The 18,669-nt window shown below is 41.2% G+C and overlaps 1 protein-coding gene across 1 annotated transcript; it reads right to left on the bottom strand.

Annotated features, from left to right (window-relative positions):
- Positions 1 to 1,380: 1,380 nt before the first annotated feature.
- Positions 1,381 to 18,269, bottom strand: LOC139423066 (glucose-6-phosphate exchanger SLC37A4-like). The gene is made up of 10 exons (XM_071174688.1): positions 18,196 to 18,269; positions 16,506 to 17,232; positions 14,400 to 14,632; positions 8,793 to 9,030; positions 8,451 to 8,606; positions 6,975 to 7,060; positions 6,781 to 6,894; positions 6,562 to 6,627; positions 5,473 to 5,611; positions 1,381 to 5,349 (listed from the first exon to the last, which is right to left on the bottom strand). Exons 2-10 carry the CDS (start codon positions 16,651 to 16,653, stop codon positions 5,183 to 5,185), a joined length of 1,347 nt encoding a protein of 448 aa, XP_071030789.1. The 5' UTR covers positions 16,654 to 17,232; positions 18,196 to 18,269; the 3' UTR covers positions 1,381 to 5,182.
- Positions 18,270 to 18,669: the final 400 nt, after the last annotated feature.

Raw genomic sequence — 18,669 nt, 5'->3', positions numbered from 1 at the left:
ACAAAAGTATATTCATACAGTTCTTACACGTGTAATTGACAACAAAAAAAATCAATTTTCAAAATGTAACTCTTGGGTCTTGACTTGTGTTACATTTGCAATATGAAAAATTACGGTGGAGCGCACTCGCCATCTGTTGGATTTTTGCAGTCTAACACTTGACATTTACCATGTGGCATTTGCAATCAACTTTGAATGAAACGACGTCCAATTGAGTGGTATTGGACACCGTGTATTTGTTTCGTACGGTGCCAATATGTTCCCATTCATTTTTTGTACATTTCAGGGGGTGTTCCCTTACATTAGATAGCACAGCCACAAAGTCAAAATTGTATGTATCGTAAAAAATGTATGTAAACAAAAATGAGCTTGGTCATCATTTAAGGTTAGGTTAAAAAAAATCACATCTTAAGAAGATAAATTGTAGAAATAGCTGGGGTTTGACTTTGTGGCTGTGGTAACTAGTTTTGACCTTGCAGGTGACTGCTGACTGACTGATCGACAAAGAACCTTGCATCATAAATAACTACTCATTATTATTTGTAGAGAGTCGGACTCATAATACATTACGATTTGATCCTCTCGAACATGAGGTAACCTAAATAGCTTGCGTTCCTGGGACATTGAGTTTCTCGTTGGTACCTCACATTTTTTTCTTCATATCCACCCATATCACATTGTAGAGATTTTGTGTTGTTGTATACACTGACCAACATCTACGAAGGTTTTTGTACTATGGGACTAATATATATATACTGAAGAAAAATCTAAACGCAACATGTAAAGTGTTGGTCGTATGCTTCATGAGCTGAAATAAAAGATCCCAGAAATGTTCCATACCCACAAAAAGCTTATTTCTATCAAATTTGGTGCACAAATGTTCTTGAGCATTTCTCCTTTGCCAATATAATCTATCCACCTGACAGGTGTGGCATATCAAGAAGCTGATTAAATAGCATCATTACACAGGTGCAACAGACGCCTCACAAGTCCTCAACTGGCAGCCTCATTAAATAGTACCCACAAAACACTAGTCTCAACGTCAACAGTGAAGATGCGACTCCAGAATGCATGCCTTCTTGCCTTCTATTAGGGCCAAAATGAATTTATTTAAATTGACTGATTTCCTTGTATGAATTGTAACTCAGGAAAAACAAATGAAATTGTTGCATTTATATTTTTGCCCAGTACATATTTTTTTTCATTTAGTCCCATAGTGCAGAACCAACAAATATGTGCAAAATGTGCCCAATTTGGTTACTTCTATTTCTGTGGTAAATGTAACCTACAAGGCACATTGGATTAGAAAACCAGTACGTTTTATGATTAATGGTCTGTCCATAACAGGCTTTAGGGTGAAATAAGAACAGGGTGACAATACATTCATAGCTCTTTATTAGTTTTCCTTAACATTTCAATAATTCCAGTTAGACAAATATGCCTGAGTGGCACAGAATAGTGAGATAAATATTTTTCAGTTAAAAACTGCTTGTGAAAAGGTCCAATGCAGCCATTTTTTTACCATTTTAAAACAAACAAAAATAACTTCTTAGCAATGAGCAATTTCTCAAGTAAGAATTTAGCTAAGACTGTCTTGGGAGGGAAAACTGTCAATTTAGCGATTATTAGCCAAGATGTCTGTAACTCTTTCTTATTGGTCTATTAACTAATTTACCGCCTGGTGATAACACCAGGAAGGCCAAAACTCCATTCCACCAAAACAGGCTGAAATTTCAGGCTGTCTTTTCAAACAGCTCTTACACAAAAAAAATTGCATTATCATAATTTCACAGTATTACTATAATTAATGGATAAAGATCTGAGATGATTGGCCGAAATACCAATTATTGGCAAAAGATCAGAATAAGGCTGCCTGTGTAAACGCAACCATTGGGCGCAATGCTCAGCCCAGGCGTTGCTGATGCATGCCAGATCTTACAGAGCCTGAATAGGTATTTTAAGTATCAGCTAACCACATCATATGTTATAGCAATCTGTCAGTCAATGACAGTCGATGACGTGGAACGAAACCATTGCTTGATGCATGCAACATCTGAGCAGGGGAATGTAACCAGCGGATGTGTTGACACAGACAGCCCAATTCTGATTTTTTATTTCACTAATTGGTATTTTGACCAATCAGATCAGCTATTTTGCCAATAATTGGGCAAAAGATTAGAATTAGGCTACCTGTGTATAAATGCAACATTTCACACTTTTGTGAGAATATCAGGATGATGCGAGCCTGGTGTTCCAGTCTGATTAGCCTCTTTGGCTGCATTTACACAGGCAGCCCATTTCGGATATTTTTCCCCCCCAACTAATTGGTCTTTTGACCAATCAAATCAGCTATAAAACAATATCTGATCTATTTCAGAGACCAATTAGTGAAGAAATAAACATTAGAATTGAGCTGCCTGTGTAAATGCAAACATAGAAGAGTTGGCCACAGCTCATACAGTATGTGACCAGGCTCAGAAATCTAATTCTGATATTTTTTCACAAATCAGATCAGCTCTTCTACCAATAATTGGGGAAAAGATCAGAATTGGTATACCTGTGTAAACCCAGGATCTGTGACCACAGACCTTTAATGAGAATGTTGTATGTGATACCTAGCCTCTTCCCTCCCGAAGTGGCTAAGTGATATCTACATTGTAACCACTGCATGAACAACCATGCCCACAGCTAGAAAGTGTTGCATCCGCAACAGCATAGGCTACAGAACTTGGGTGATTCTGAAATTACTATACAGTGGGGCAAAAAAGTATTTAGTCAGCCACCAATTGTGCAAGTATTTGGTCAATAACAAAAGTTTCTCATTACTTTGTTATATACCCTTTGTTGGCAATGACAGAGGTCAAACGTTTTCTGTAAGTCTTCACAAGGTTTTCACACACTGTTGCTGGTATTTTGGCCCATTCCTCCATGCAGATCTCCTTCTAGAGCAGTGATGTTTTGGGGCTGTTGCTGGGCAACACGGACTTTCAACTCCCTCCAAAGATGTTCTATGGGGTCGAGATCTGGAGACTGGCTAGGCCACTCCAGGACCTTGAAATGCTTCTTACGAAGCCACTCCTTCTTTACCCTGGGCGGTGTGTTTGGGATCATTGTCATGCTGAAAGACCCAGCCACGTTTCATCTTCAATGCCCTTGCTGATGGAAGGAGGTTTTCACTCAAAATCTCACAACACATGGCCCCATTCATTCTTTCCTTTACACGGATAAGTCGTCCTGGTCCCTTTGCAGAAAAACAGCCCCAAAGCATGATGTTTCCACCCCCATGCTTCACAGTAGGTATGGTGTTCTTTGAATGCAACTCAGCATTCTTTGGTCCTCCAAACACAACGAGTTGAGTTTTTACCAAAAAGTTATATTTTGTTTTCATCTGACCATATGACATTCTCCCAATCTTCTTCTGGATCATCCAAATGCTCTTTAGCAAACTTCAGACGGGCCTGGACATGTACTGGCTTAAGCAGGGGGACACGTCTGGCACTGCAGGATTTGAGTCCCTGGCGGCGTAGTGTGTTACTGATGGTAGGCTTTGTTACTTTGGTCCCAGCTCTCTGCAGGTCATTCACTAGGTTCCCCCATGTGGTTCTGGGATTTTTGCTCACCGTTGTTGTGATAATTTTGACCCCACGGGGGTCAAAATTGCGTGGAGCCCCAGATCGAGGGAGATTATCAGTGGTCTTGTATGTCTTCCATTTCCTAATAATTGCTCCCACAGTTGATTTCTTCAAACCAAGCTGCTTACCTATTGCAGATTCAGTCTTCCCAGCCTGGTGCAGGTCTACAATTTTGTTTCTGTTGTCCTTTGACAGCTCTTTTGTCTTGTCCATAGTGGAGTTTGGAGTGTGACTATTTCAGGTTGTGGACAGGTGTATTTTATACTGATAACAAGTTCAAACAGGTGCCATTAATACAGGTAACGAGTGGAGGACAGAGGAGCCTCTTAAAGAAGAAGTTACAGGTCTGTGAGAGCCAGAAATCTTGCTTGTTTGTAGGTGACCAAATACTTATTTTCCACCATAATTTGCAAATAAATTCATAAAAAAATCCTACAATGTGATTTTCTGGATTTTTTTTCTGGATTTTGTCTGTCAAAGTTGAAGTGTTCCTATGATGAAAATTACAGACCTCTCATCTTTTTAAGTGGGAGAACTTGCACAATTGGTGGCTGACTAAATACTTTTTTGCCCCACTGTATGTTGAAAAATGTGTAGGGGAAATCAATTTCTGTGTAATAATAACAGTATTTGAAACAACAATAGAGAAAAAAATTATAGCCTAAATATATTTCACCCCCATAGATTACACATTTTTTCACACAGCTACATCACCTTAAGTTAGCAATTTCCTTCAAACTGCACGTAGATACATTAAAATGTTCATCTGACTCTGGGGATCCTGAACTAACCCTTTTAGGTTGATGCATTTAAATATTTTCATAGACAACTAGCTAAGATCTCTAAACTTTAAAAGTCCATTTAGTAAAGCCAGTATGTCATCAAAAATAGATGTTGTGTTTGTCGTAAAGTATCTATTTTCCTGACTGAACATTATTTTATAAATGAAGAATTAGTGAAAGGGAAATACTACTGTGATCGTCAAACATTACTATTTTGTGCAAATTTCTATACATATATCTTTTTAATGCTGGCTCATCAATGAAGCATTCGGGAACTTCAAGACATTTGGCATCCACTGAAGGCAATCAATGCAATGGACAGCAGATTCACTGTGTATCAACAACATGCTTCAAATAATATTAGTTATTATACCGACTAAATAAGTGGTAAGAGAACAGATTATTTGAAATTTAGGACTTAGGCCTACATGATATACTATACTTTTTGAAGTCATTACTGTGAGTGGATGCCGTAGGTGTAGATTCCATAGGTGCTTAGAACTGTACGGCTTGTGAGGAGTTTGATTCTGACGGTGCATTAAATGGCAAACTAAAGTGTATCAAAGTATCCTTTTAGAAAACATGGTTGCTAACATCTAAAACGTCTCGAGGTGAGATCACTTTGACACAGTGTTGTGTTTCCAGGGATAGGAGGCTAGTACTTTAGGGGCTATGTAATGTGCAGCCAGTCCAACAACCCTTGCTGTAGAATATTCACCCAGTCACACAGCAGGAACCTGTGCATAGCTCAGGAGATGCAGAGATCAATCAATCCATTTTCTGGGGGATGTGGCCCATTTTGGTGCGAATGTTACGGAACAGAAAGAAGATGACTGTCGTCACGGCAATGGTCACTTCAGCTACCCAGAAGGCCATGTCCCAGCTGTAGTACTTAGCGATGGTGCTGAAGGGGAGTCCCGCAAAGAAAGCCCCAACTGCAACCAATAAAAACACAGCTAGCTTACGGATATGAATGTCTCAGAGAATTGCAGAATTCCAGAACCATGCGTTGTCTTTTTGAGAATACAGATAAAAAGGAACCAATATAGGAGACTTACCATTGGCCATGAGAGCTACGATGGCATGGGAGGACCCACAATAGTTTGCTGGAGCACTTTCATTGGCTATCACACCAAACAATGCGATGGGTCCATAAGAGGAGAATCCGAACATAGCACCCAGGGAAAGTATCCAGATCTAGATGAGAGAATATGAAACAGAATATAAAACGTAATGAATGTTTTTTCATATACATAATTTCAAATTGGTTTACAACTCAGATAAATATATACTGAATAAAAATATAAAAACGCAACATGCAACAATTTCAAAGATTTTACTGAGTTACAGTTCATATAAGGAAGTCAGTCAATTGAAATCAATTCATTAGGCGCTCATCTATGGATTTCACATGACTGGGCTGGGGTGTAGCCATGGGAGCCAGGTCCACCCACTGGGGAGCCAGGGCTAGCCAATCAGTTTATTCCCACAAAAGGGCTTTATCACAGACAGAAATACTCCTCAGTTTCATCAGCTGTCCGTGTTGCTGGTCTAAGACGATCCCGCAGGTAAAGAAGCTGGATGTGGAGGTCCTGGGCTGGCGTGGTTACACGTGGTCTGAAGTTGTGATGCCGGTTGGATGTACTGCCAAATTCTCTAAAACAACGTTGTAGGTGGCTTATGGTAGAGAAATTAACATTACATTATCTGGCAACAGTTCTGGTGGAACTGTCAGCATGCCAATTGCACACTCCCTCAAAACTGTGGCATTGTGTTGTGTGACAAAACTGCACATTTTAGAGTGGCCTTTTATTGCCCCCAACACAAGGTTCACCTGTGTAATTATCAAACTATTAGCTTCTTGATATGCCACACCTGTCAGGTGGATGAATTATCTTGGCAAAGGATAAATGCTCAGTAACAGGGATGTAAACACATTTGTGCATTTTAGAAAAATAAGAGTTTTGTGCATATGGAACACTTCTGGGATCTTTTATTTCAGCTCATGAAAAATGGGACCAACACTTTACATTTTTTGTTTATATTTTTGTTCAGTATAAATATTCCTGTTCTTGCAACCAATATACATTTTTCAACAGATAGTGTAAGCTACAAACACATTTGAGTAAATTTGTTATAATGGCTACCTCTTTCTCTGACAGGCCAATAAGGACAGAGAGAGGATGAAGGGCCACTACCCAGACGGGAGCTTCCTGTGGGAACAGTGATGTGACGAGAAAATATAAATGGCACAGATTATAGTTTTACATACTCCTCGTTTAAATAATAATGTAACAACTGAAAACTTGCAAAAACACCACCATGAAATGACTGGGATTTTAATGGGATTGTTGAATTGAATGTACCTTTAGGGCCTCAGCTGTGATAGTGACACGGAACAGGTATAGGGACAAAAACATGCCAGCCATCATGGAGAGGAGGAGGACATGGCGAGGGTTACCATGGGTACCCAAACCTTGCTGTGAGACAATAAGACAATAAAAACAATGCAGAGTGATGTAAACACTTATTTTGATGTGTGATTGGTGTTGTCACTCACCCTTGCAACAGCCCTGTCAGACAGGAAGCCAGCTGCGAGGCTGCCCACCAGACCTCCAACCTCCAAGGCACTCATGTAGGAACTGCCTTTGGATGACATACAGTACCAATCAAAAGTTTGGACACGCCTACTCATTCAAGGGTTTTTCTTTATTTTTACTATTTTCTACATTGTAGAATAATAGTGAAGACATCAAAACTATGAAATAACACATATGGAATCATGTAGTACCCCAAAAAACTGTTAAACAAATCTGAGATTCTTCAAAGTAGTCACCCTTTGCCTTGATGACAGCTTTGCACACTCTTGGCATTATCTCAACCAGATTCATGAGGTAGTCACCTGGAATGAATTTCAATTAACAGGTGTGCCTTGTTAATATGTGAAATGTCTTTCCTTTTTAATGTGTCTGAGCCAATCAGTTGTGTTGTGACAATGTAGGAGTGGTATACAGAAGATAGCCCTATTTGGTAAAATACCAAGTCCATATTATGGCAAGAACAGCTCAAATAAACAAAGAGAAACAATAGTCCATCACTACTTTAAGACATGAAGTTCAGTCTGCTACAGAGGATAACTTCATTAGAGTTACAAGCCTCAGAAATTGCAGCCAAAATAAATGCTTCACAAGGACATCAACAGTTCAGAGGAGACTGTGTGAATCAGGCCTTCATTGTTGAATTGCTTCAAAGAAAACACTACTAAAGGACACCAATAATAAGAAGAGACTTGCTTGGGCAAATAAACACAAGCAATGGACATTATACTGGTGGAAATCTGTTCTTTGGTCTGATGAGTCCAAATTTGAGACCACCGTGTCTTTGTGAGACGCAGAGTAGCATAGAGGAGGAGGTGTAATGGTGTGTGGGTGCTTCGCTGGTGAAGCGGTCAGTGATTTATTTTGAATTCAAGGCACACTGCAGCGATACGCCATCCCATCTAGTTTGTGCTTAGTGGGATTGTCATTTGTTTTTCAACAGGACAATGACCTAACACACCTCCAGTCTGTGTAAGGGCTATTTGACCAAAGATAGTGATGGAGTGCTGCATCAGATGACCTGGCCTCCACAATCACCCGACCTCAACACAAATGAGTTGGACAGCAGAGTGAAGGAAAAGCATCCAACAAGTGCTCAGCATATTTGGGAACTACTTCAAGACTGTTGGAAAAGCATTCCAGGTGAAGCTGGTTGAGGAAATGCCAAGAGTGTGCAAAGCTGTCACCAAGGCAAAGGGTGGCTACTTTGAAGAGTCTCAAAAATATTTGATATGTTTAACACTTTTTTGGTTACAACATGATTCCATATATATTATTTCATAGTTTTGATGTCTTCACTATTATTCTACAATGTAGAAAATTGTAAAAATAAAGAAAAACCCTTGAATGAGTACGTGTGTCCAAACTTTTGACTGGTACGGTACATGATGTTAGGCAAATACCTAGATATACACTTGTAAATTGTGTGTGTGCATTACCTATGAGGACAGTCTGGCCCTTATCCTGAATGAGATAGAGCTGGCCCCAGTCAGTGCATGCCGTCTTCACCCCGAACACTACCAGGTAGCCTAGGGACAGCACCCACAGGTATGGAGACAGCAGGAACTCACTCAGAGTACTGTCACAGTTGGCTACTGCAGGATAAAACAAAAAGAAAACATGTTTTTAATGATTATGCTCCAAGTCTGTTGGACAGAGTAACCAGAGCAATACATATGGATATAGCCAATCAAAATGTACACATGGATCTTAAAACACACAAAATCAACAAATGCAAAACAGTCCCTCTGTCCTGCGGTAACAGCTTTTTTTCTCCTCACCTCCTTTCTTGGCTGAGGCCTCAATGCTGGGCAGGCCCACGTCTTTGGGTTCGTTCTTTATGAACACCAGGCAGATGACAGAAAAGGATGCACAGATGATGCCTGACATGGACAGGATAGTCCTCCAGTCGTAGTACTGAAGCAATACCATAGCCAGGAGAGGACCCAATCCACCGGCCAGGTTCATGCTGCAGGACAGCACTGCCCACCATGTCCCAAACTGAGACGGCTCAAACCACTAAGAACAGAGAACAGATATGTTGATGGCATGAATATGTAAACTATAGAATGAGAACACTGAGAACAGTAAAATAGATCTGACATCTAGACATGTGGAAAGGCAAGTCAAAACATTTTCACTTTGATACTAAATTTAGACCACTGTGGATACTTATTTTATGGTTTTATCTGTCAATACTGTAACCAGTGTCATCAGTTAACAACCTCTGAAGCTGTGCCGAGTTGTCTAAAGTGATGTAATGTAGCTCAAGCCATAACGCCACTGAAATGGTGACCGCAGCAATTAACAGTAACATAACAATCAATTTGCCGGCTGACCACTTAATCCTGCCTGCAGGTTGCTTTAATACCATATTGATCCAGAGTGCTAAGCACAGAACCAGCAGTCCACCACTACCCCCTGCACTGTTCAAACAGTCCGGCTGAGGTGCTATCTGCATTGTTCTTATTCCATTTTTACAAATTCCCCCCACGTCCCTTCTACACTGGAGGGGAGCCTGCCACCTATTGGTCACCACACACCTCATTCAATGTAATTATTCAGATCACCACCACCTAAAAGGGGTGGAACTAGCCCTTTAAATGCCCCACCACGAGCTGTGTGCTCTCGTTCTCTGTGGCCGACGTTAGTAAGTCATTTAAGCGGGTTAACCCTTGCAAGGCTTCCGGCCCAGAAGGCATCCCAATCCACGTCCTCAGTGCATGTGCAGACCAACTGGATGTTTACGAACATATTCAATATCTCCATATCCCAGTCTGTTGTACCCACTCGCTTCAGGATGTTCCTGTACCCAAGAAAGCAAAGGTAACAACTAAATATTGGTTGCCCACGTAGCACTCACTTCTGTCATCATGAAGTGCTTTGAGAGGCTAAGTTAAAGATCATATCACCACCTTACCCGACACCCTAGACCCACTACAATTCGCATACCGCCTCAACAGATCAATGGACGACGCAATCGCCATTGAACTGCACACTGCCCTATCCCACTTGGACAAGATAAATGAGAATGCTGTTCCTGTGAAGGGCTTGTAAGTAAGAGTTTCGCTATAAGGTCTACACTTGTTGTATTCGGCGCATGTGACAAATAAACTTCGATTTGATCTACTACAGCTCAGCTTCCAACACCATAGTGGCCTCCAAGCTAAGCTTAGAGCCGTGGGTCTGAGACCCTCCCTGTGCAACTGGGTCCTGGACTTCCTGAAGTGGGCCTACCCCAAGTAGGCAACAACTCCGCCATGCTGATCCTCAATACCGGACCCTACAGGGGTGCGTGCGCAGTCCTCTGCTGTACTCCCTGTTCACCAACGGTCTCCAACTCAATCATCAAGTTTGCTGACGACAACAGTGGTAGGCTTGATTACCAACAATGACGAGGCAGCCTACAGGGAGGAGGGGAGAGCCCTGGTGGAGCGGTGCCAGAAAAATAACCTCTCCCTCAATATCAACAAAACGAAGGAGCCGAGTGTGGATTACAGGCGACAGCAGAGAGAACACGCCCCTATCCACATCGATGGGGCTGCAGTGGAGAGGGTCAATTCAAAAGCATCAAGTTCCTCGGCTTGCACATCACTGACAACCTGACATGGTCCCTTCACACAAACAGTGTTGTGAAGGAGGCTGAAGAAATGTGGCTTGACCCCTAAGACTCTTATTAACTTTTACAGAAACACCATTGAGAGTATCCTGTTGGGCTGTATCACTGCCTGGTACGGCAATTGCGTCGTCCGCAACCGAAGGACTCTCCAGAAGGTGTTCCAACTCATCACTGGGGGTACACTGACAAGTCCAGGACTTCTACAGCACCTGGTGTCACAGGAAGGCCAAGAAGATCATCAAGGACCTCAGCCAACCGAGCCACGGCCTGTTCACCATTTACCATTTAGGAGGCGAGGACAGTAAAGGTGCCTCAGAGCTGGGGCCGAGAGAATGATAAACAGCTTCAATCTCCAGGGCATCAGAATGTTAAACAGTCACCACTAGCCGGGCTCCGCCCAGTACCCTGCCTTGAACCTTAGCCAATGTTACTAGCAGGCTACCACCTTGTACTCTACCATGCACCTTTGACACTCCTGCCCTATGTACATAGTCATTGATCACTGGTCACCTTATTAATAATGTTTACATACTGTTTTACCCACTTTATATGTATATACTGTATTCTGGTCATGGCTCATTCTATATAACTACTACTGTAAACATTTCTATTTATACACACACCATTATTTTTTACACACACTACCAGTCAAAAGTTTTAGAGCACCCACTCATTCAAGGGTTTCTCTCTTTTTACAATAATATTGAAGTCATCAAAACTATGAAATAACACATATGTAATCATGTAGGAACCCAAAAAGTTAAACAAATAAAAATATATTTTATATTTGAGATTCTTCAAATAGCCACCCTTTGCGTTGACGACAGCTTTGCACACTCTTGGCATTCTCTCAACCAGCTTCATGAGGTAGTCACTTCGAATGCATTTCAATTAACAGGTGTGCCTTGTTAAAAGTTAATTTGTGGAATTTCTTTCCTTCTTAATGCTTTTGAGCCAATCAGTTGTGTTATGACAAGGTAGGGGTGGTATACAGAAGATAGCCCTATTTGGTGAAAGACCAAGTCCATATTATGGCAAGAAGAGCTCAAATAAGCAAAGAGAAATGGCAGTCCATCATTACTTTAAGACATGAAAGTCAGTCAATGCGGAACATTTCAAGAACTTTTAATGTTTCTTCAAGTGCAGTCGCAAAAACCATCAAGCGCTAAGATGAAACTGGCTCTCATGAGGACCGCCACAGGAAAGGAAGACCCAGAGTTACCTCTGCAGAGGATAAGTTCATTAGAGTTATGAGCCTCAGAAATTGAAGCCCAAATAAATGCTTTACAGAGCTCAAGTAACAGACATCTCTACATCAACTGTTCAGACGAGACTGCGTGAATGGTCAAATTGCTACAAAGAAACCACAACTAAAGGACACCAATAATAAGAAGAGACTTTATTGGGCCAAGAAACATGAGCAATGGACATTAGACAGGTGGAAATCTGTCCTTTGGTCTGATGAGTCCAAATTTTAGATTTTTGGTTCTAACCGCCGTGTCTTTGTGAGACGCGGTGTGGGTGAACGGATGATCTCTGCATGTGTATTTCCTACCGTAAAGCATGGAGGAGATGTTATGGTGGAGGGGTGCTTTGCTGGTGGCACTGTCTGTGATTTATTTAAAATTCAAAGCACACTTAATCAGCATGGCTACCACAGCATTCTGCAGCGATATGCCATCCCATCTGGTTTGCGCCTAGTGGGACTATCAGTTGTTTTTCAACAGGACAATGTGTAAGAGCTATTTGACCAAGAAGGAGAGTGATGGTGCTGCATCAGATGACCTGGACTCCACAATCACCCGACCTAAACCCAATTGAGATGGTTTGGGATGAGTTGGACAGCAGTGTGAAGGAAAAGCAGCCAACAAGTGTACAGCATATGTGGGAACTCCTTCAAGACTGTTGGAAAAGCATTCCAGAATGCTGTGGTACCCATGCTGGTAAAGTGTGCCTTTAATTCTAAATAAATCCCAGACAAGTTCACCAGCAAAGCACCCCCACAGCATCACATCTCCTCCTCCATGCTTCACGGTGGGAACCACACATGCAGAGATCATCCATTCACCTACTCTGCGTCTCACCAAGACACGCCGGTTGGAACCAAAAATCAAAAATTTGGACTCATCAGACCACAGGACAGATTTTCACCAGTCTAATGACCATTGTCCATGTTTCTTGGCATAAGCAGGTCTCTTCTTATTAGTGTCCTTTAGTAGTGGTTTCTTTGCAGCAGTCTCATCTGAACAGTTGATGTTGAGATGCGTCTGTTACTTGAACTCTGAAATATTTATTTGGGCTGCAATTTCTGAGGCTGGTAACTCTAATGAACTTATCCTCTGCAGCAGAGGTGACTCTGGGTCTTCCTTTCATGAGAGCCAGTCTTTTACCAAATATGTCTATCTTCTGTATACCACCCCTACCTCGTCACAACACAACTGATTGGCTCAAATGCAATAATAAGGAAAGAAATTAGAAAAATGTACTTTTAACAAGGCACACCTGTTCATTTAAATGCATTCCAGGTGACTACATCATGAAGCTGGTTGAGAGAATGCCAAAAGTGTGCAACCTGTCATCAAAGTAATGGATGGCTACTATGAAGAATCTCAACTATAAAATAACACTTTTTAGGTTACTACATGATTCCATGTGTTATTTCATAGTTTTGATGTATTCACTATTATTCTACAATGTAAAAATAAAGAAAAACCCTTGAATGAGTATGTGTCCAAACTTTTGACTGGTACTGTATATAAATCAAATATGTAAGTGCCTTTGAACAGGGTTTGGTAGTAGGTGCCAGGTGCACCAGTTTGAGTGTGTCAAGAACTGCAACACTGCTGGGTTTTTCACATTCATCAGTTTCCTGAGTATCAAAAATGGTCCACCACCCAAAGGACATACGACCTCCCGGTCGCGGCCAGTTACGACAGAGCCTGGGAGCGAACCCAGAGTCTCTGATGGCACAGCGCCCTTAACCACTGCGCCACCCGGGAGGCCCCCTGTTGTCTTAACTCATTGTGATATTAATTGTATCAGGAAATAAAGGATTGACATGAATGGTTGAGGGTAAGGAATGGGGGAAAACACCAATACATTACATTTATATAAGCGGTATATTCTTTTTATTTCTCTCACATGTTGAATTCATATAGCACTCAAATCTACTTCAGATATTGTACAAATAGACAACAGTATAATCTACACTGTAGTTCATTCAAATACATATGACAGAAAACAAGTGTGAAATGTAATAGGAAGGCTGTAGTATATGCTGATTGAGAACAGTATTGCTCAATCTCCATAAAATAGTAATTTCCTTGTGGCCCCTAACTCATGGACATGGCACCATGAGCACTCAGTGTTCCAAGATTACAGTTGGCATAAGCTGTTGTGACTTCATGCCAGAAATCACCATCTCTAGCCCAAAAGGTCACTGCTATGTCATGGCAAGGGTTCGAATTCCTGACCACACTTGGGGGAGGTGAGTGACAGGTACACTCTAAAGGCAAAGGGTGAAGCACATTCTCGTCACTATTCTTTTCGAAGGGATCTGTTTTTTGGGTGTGGTGTAAATATCTTCCCAAAATAATAGTGTGCATATTGTAAAGCCAAGTGTTAAAACACAGATGGCTGATGGCGCAAGCCTTCAGGTGTGAGAGTTTCCTTACTTCAGGGATTTCCTGAATGGTTTTCATTATGTATTGATTGTGAATTCACCTCAGTCTGTTACAGGAGCCTCTCCCTATAGGAGCAACAGTCTTACCTTGCGCAGCACCTTCCCACATGGTGGCCAGCCTAAGCCCTGGCCCAGACCGTTGACAAACCACAGAGCAGAAAACACAGTCACAGTGGAAGACCATGAGAAGATCACGTTGATGCCCCCCACCACCAAGAGGCCAATGGAGAAGAGCCAGCGAGCGCTGATCTGGTCGGACAATACACCACTGATGAACTTACTGATGGCATAGGCCATGGTCTGACTACTGGTGATCAGGCCTAAGAGGACAGGAGAGGAAAACACATTCTTAACAGGACATCAATCACAAGGGATATAGATCTTAACATGGTTCTAAACCTTAGATAGAAGACCCAAACTGATTTTCTTATGTGATTTTCTTATGTGGGTCAGTGAATTGACTAAAGATAAATACAATGTCATCTCTATACAGAGTGTGCTTAATAAAAGTTGCTTACAGTGACTGCTGCACATTCTCTCACATAATATTGAATGAATTGACACAGCATTTCATAGGATGCATGTCACAATAAAGATGAACTACAGTTGAAGTCCGAAGTTTACATACTTAGGTTGGTGTCATTAAAACTTGTTTTTCAACCACTCCACAAATTACTTGTTAACAAACTATAGTTTTGGCAAGTTAGGACATCTACTTTGTGCATGACACAAGTCATTTTTCCAACAATTGTTGACAGATTATTTCACTTATAATTCACTGTATCACAATTCCAGTGGGTCAGAAGTTTACATACACTAAGTTGATTGTGCCTTTAAACAGATTGGAACATTCCAGAAAATGATGTCATGGCTTTAGAAGCTTCTGATAGGCTAATTGACATAATTTGAGTCAATTGGAGGTGTACCTGTGGATGTATTTCAAGGCCTACCTTCAAACTCAGTACCTCTTTGCTTGACATCATGGGAAAAACAAAATAAATCAGCCAAGACCTCAGAAAAAAAATTTAAGACCACAAGTCTGGTTCATCCTTGGGAGCAATTTCCAAACGCCTGAAGGTACCACGTTCATCTGTACAAACAATAGTACGCAAGTATAAACACCATGGGACCACGCAGCCGTCATACCGCTCAGGAAGGAGACGCATTCTGAATCCTAGAGATGAACGTACCTGCGAAAAGTGCAAATCAATCCCAGAACAACAGCAAAGGACCTTGTGAAGATGCTGGAGGAAACAGTAAAAATGAGTCCTATACTGACATAACCTGAAAGGCCGCTCAGCAAGGAAGAAACCACTGCTCCAAAACCACCATAAGAAAGCCAGACTACGGTTTGCAACTACACATGGGGACAAAGATTGCACTTTTTGGAGAAATGTCCTCTGGTCTGATGAAATAAAAATAGAACCGTTTGGCCATAAATGACCATTGATATGTTTGGAGGAAAAAGGGGGAGGCTTGCAAGCCGAAGAACACCCATCCCAACCGTGAAGCACGGGGGTGGCAGCATCATGTTGTGGGGGTCATTGCTGCAGGAGGGACAGGTGCACTTCACAAAATAGTTGGCATCATGAGGAAGAAAATGATGTGGCTATATTGAAGCAACATCTCAAGACATCAGTCAGGAAGTTAAAGCTTGGTCGCAAATGGGTCTTCCAAATGAACAATGACCACAAGCATACTTCCAAAGTTGTGGCAAAATGGCTTAAGGACAACAAAGTCAAGGTATTGGTGTGGCCATCACAAAGCCCTGACCTCAATCCTATAGAAAATAAATGGGCAGAACTGAAAAAGTGTGTGCGAGCCAGGAGGCCTACCAGCCTAATTCAGTTACACCAGCTCTGTCAGGTGGAATGGGCCAAAATTCACCCAACTTATTGTGGGAAGCTTGTGGAAGGCTACCCGAAACATTTGACCCAAGTTAAACAATCTAAAGGCAATGCTACAAAACACTAATTGAGTGTATGTAAACTTCTGACCCACTGGGAATGTGATGAAAGAAATAAAAGCTTAAATAAATCACTAGTATTATTCTGACATTTCACATTCTTAAAATAAAGTGGTGATCCTAACTGACAGGGAATTTTTACTAGGATTAAATGTCAGGAATTGTGAAAAACTGAGGTGGCTGTAAACTTCCGACTTCAACCGTATATAGCATAAGACTGCTCTTACCCAAGTCATCCTTGTCCAGTTTAATCTCCTCCATCACAGAGGGCATGACAAAAGAGAAGGTCTTCCTGTTGAAGTAGTACAGGGAGTAGCCAGTAAACATGGAGAAGAAGATAACCATACGATAGTATCCATAACCAGTGGCCCCCATGATTCCAGAGGTAATCAGTCCAATCTCTTGGAGCAAAAATCTAAAGGTTGTAAACTGTTAATTTCCAAGGTAAAAAATAAATACAAATACTTTAGATTTGCTCTCTCCAAATGATGCAAACCACCGTTTTAGTGAATGCTGGCTCTGAAATTCTTTAGCGTTTGTAACAAAACCAATCACATTGCATGATGCCGTTTCCAGTGTATGGGGTTACTGGCCGACTTTCCTTTGGGTAGAGATACCACGCTCATGTTTACTGAGCAACAATTGAGACGTGGTACTGAGTTGATAACACTGATTCAATCTTGCCCAGGTGGATGGACATTGCAGAAAAGCAGCTATCACCCTGTTAATCTCTGACATAGATGGTGCTTCTACTGTACTACACATTCAGGACTGTCCCTTCTCTTCCAGTCCACCTCTATGAACTTCCAAGCTATTATTTCTCCTGTATGTGGACGTTGCTGTCTGTTCTCTGTCCCAGCTGTCGTTCTTTCTGAGGGATGGGAATTCCACAGCAGGCCCGGTCTCTGTGGAGGTCCAGGTAGCATCAGAAGAAGGGACCCTCACACGCAATGCCTAGAAACACAAACCAATACTTCAGAATACACATAGATCAATAATCAACAATTGATTAATCAATGAACAATTCACATTTTTGTTTCCACAATACAAAATCAGGCCAGCCAATGCATGATTCATAATGAAATTATGACTAAAGAAACAATGGCAGGAATAAAGCCAGTTTTCAAGACCCTCTCTGGTCAGCTAATCCCCAGTAGGCTACTGTATAATGTTGGGTGATTTAAAGTCTGGGGTGCCTCTTTAATCTCGTATCGGACAAACTCTTGAACTTTGACATTGATCACCACCACACATTGCCAAAGCATTTAATTGAATCACTCCAGCAATACAATCTAACTTAGATTTTGCGGTTGAGACCCAGTGATAGACTATTTAATGCTTTAAAACTCAATAAATTATCAAAGGCAGTGGAGGCTGCTGCAAGGATGCCTCATAATAATGGCTGGAATGGAGTAAATGGAATGGCATCAAACACATGGAAACCATGTGTTTAATGCATTTGATACCATTCCACCCCCTGCTCCAGCCCTTACCATGAGCCTGTCTGCCCCAATTAAGGTGCAACCAACTTCCTGCGGTCAAAGGAAAAATAACATTTAAAAAGATAATTATTCTGGATAGTTTGCATGCAAAGAATAGTCGATTCTAAAATACTGAAGCAAACTCTCTTTTCTGTTATTAATACACCAGGGTCAAGTTTGATATATTGTAGTAGCTAGGAAATAAACATAGAAAATAACTGAATACCAAAACAACACATCCTCAATCATAGTTTTGGAAAAGTGACTAGAGAGCACAGAAAGTAACGCATCCACTCTCTCTAGCAAACGCCAACTTCAATGTAGGCCTACATGAGTTCTGACGTTATACTTCATTGAAACACTTTTGCATGACCTCCGTGGACAACATCTTGATAGTTACATTTTATCTACATAACAATATGTACATGTTTGGTACCTTGTTTCGACAGGATCCCTCTCGCTGCTTAGGCTAACATACCCACCGAAACAGGAACTGCTGTCTTGCTCTGTGCTCTCATTGGGCAATTGAGCTGACATTCATGGAAGGAGGCGTTCCTACCGGATAGTTTTCTTCTGTACGTAGGTTCAAGGTTGAAGAAACGAACCGACTGCAAAATATAATCCATTGAGTTTGCACTGTCTGGCAGCACGCAGGGGCTGAGAAAAGGTTTACATTATATCCAAAAGAGCTACTACCAAAAACTCACATTTTATTAAACATTTTTTTCAGTTTATTAAACATGTCATGATGACATTCTGGAAGATGTATATTCTATAGTATTCCATGATATTTTATCGTATTCTGTTTTATTTCTATCATAAAATGAAACAACCATATTTTTAACATTATGCTTTACTCACAAAGGTTGGTGCATTTCAGCCAATCAATATACATTTGAATCATGATCTG

This window comes from Oncorhynchus clarkii, chromosome 12 (genome assembly GCF_045791955.1).
Source record: "Oncorhynchus clarkii lewisi isolate Uvic-CL-2024 chromosome 12, UVic_Ocla_1.0, whole genome shotgun sequence".
Taxonomy (NCBI): Eukaryota; Metazoa; Chordata; class Actinopteri; order Salmoniformes; family Salmonidae; genus Oncorhynchus; species Oncorhynchus clarkii.
Note: the sequence above shows the minus strand (reverse complement) of the source record. Positions and strands in the feature narration are given on the sequence as shown.

Coding starts and splice junctions, on each gene's coding strand:
- LOC139423066 (XM_071174688.1), bottom strand. CDS start 16,653: ATGGGGGCCACTGGTTATGGATACTATCGTATGGTTATCTTCTTCTCC. Junction 5,612..6,561: donor TTGGCCTGTCAGAGAAAGAG/GTAGCCATTATA, acceptor TCTCTCATCTAG/ATCTGGATACTTTCCCTGGG. Junction 5,350..5,472: donor CGTAGCTCTCATGGCCAATG/GTAAGTCTCCTA, acceptor TATTGGTTGCAG/TTGGGGCTTTCTTTGCGGGA.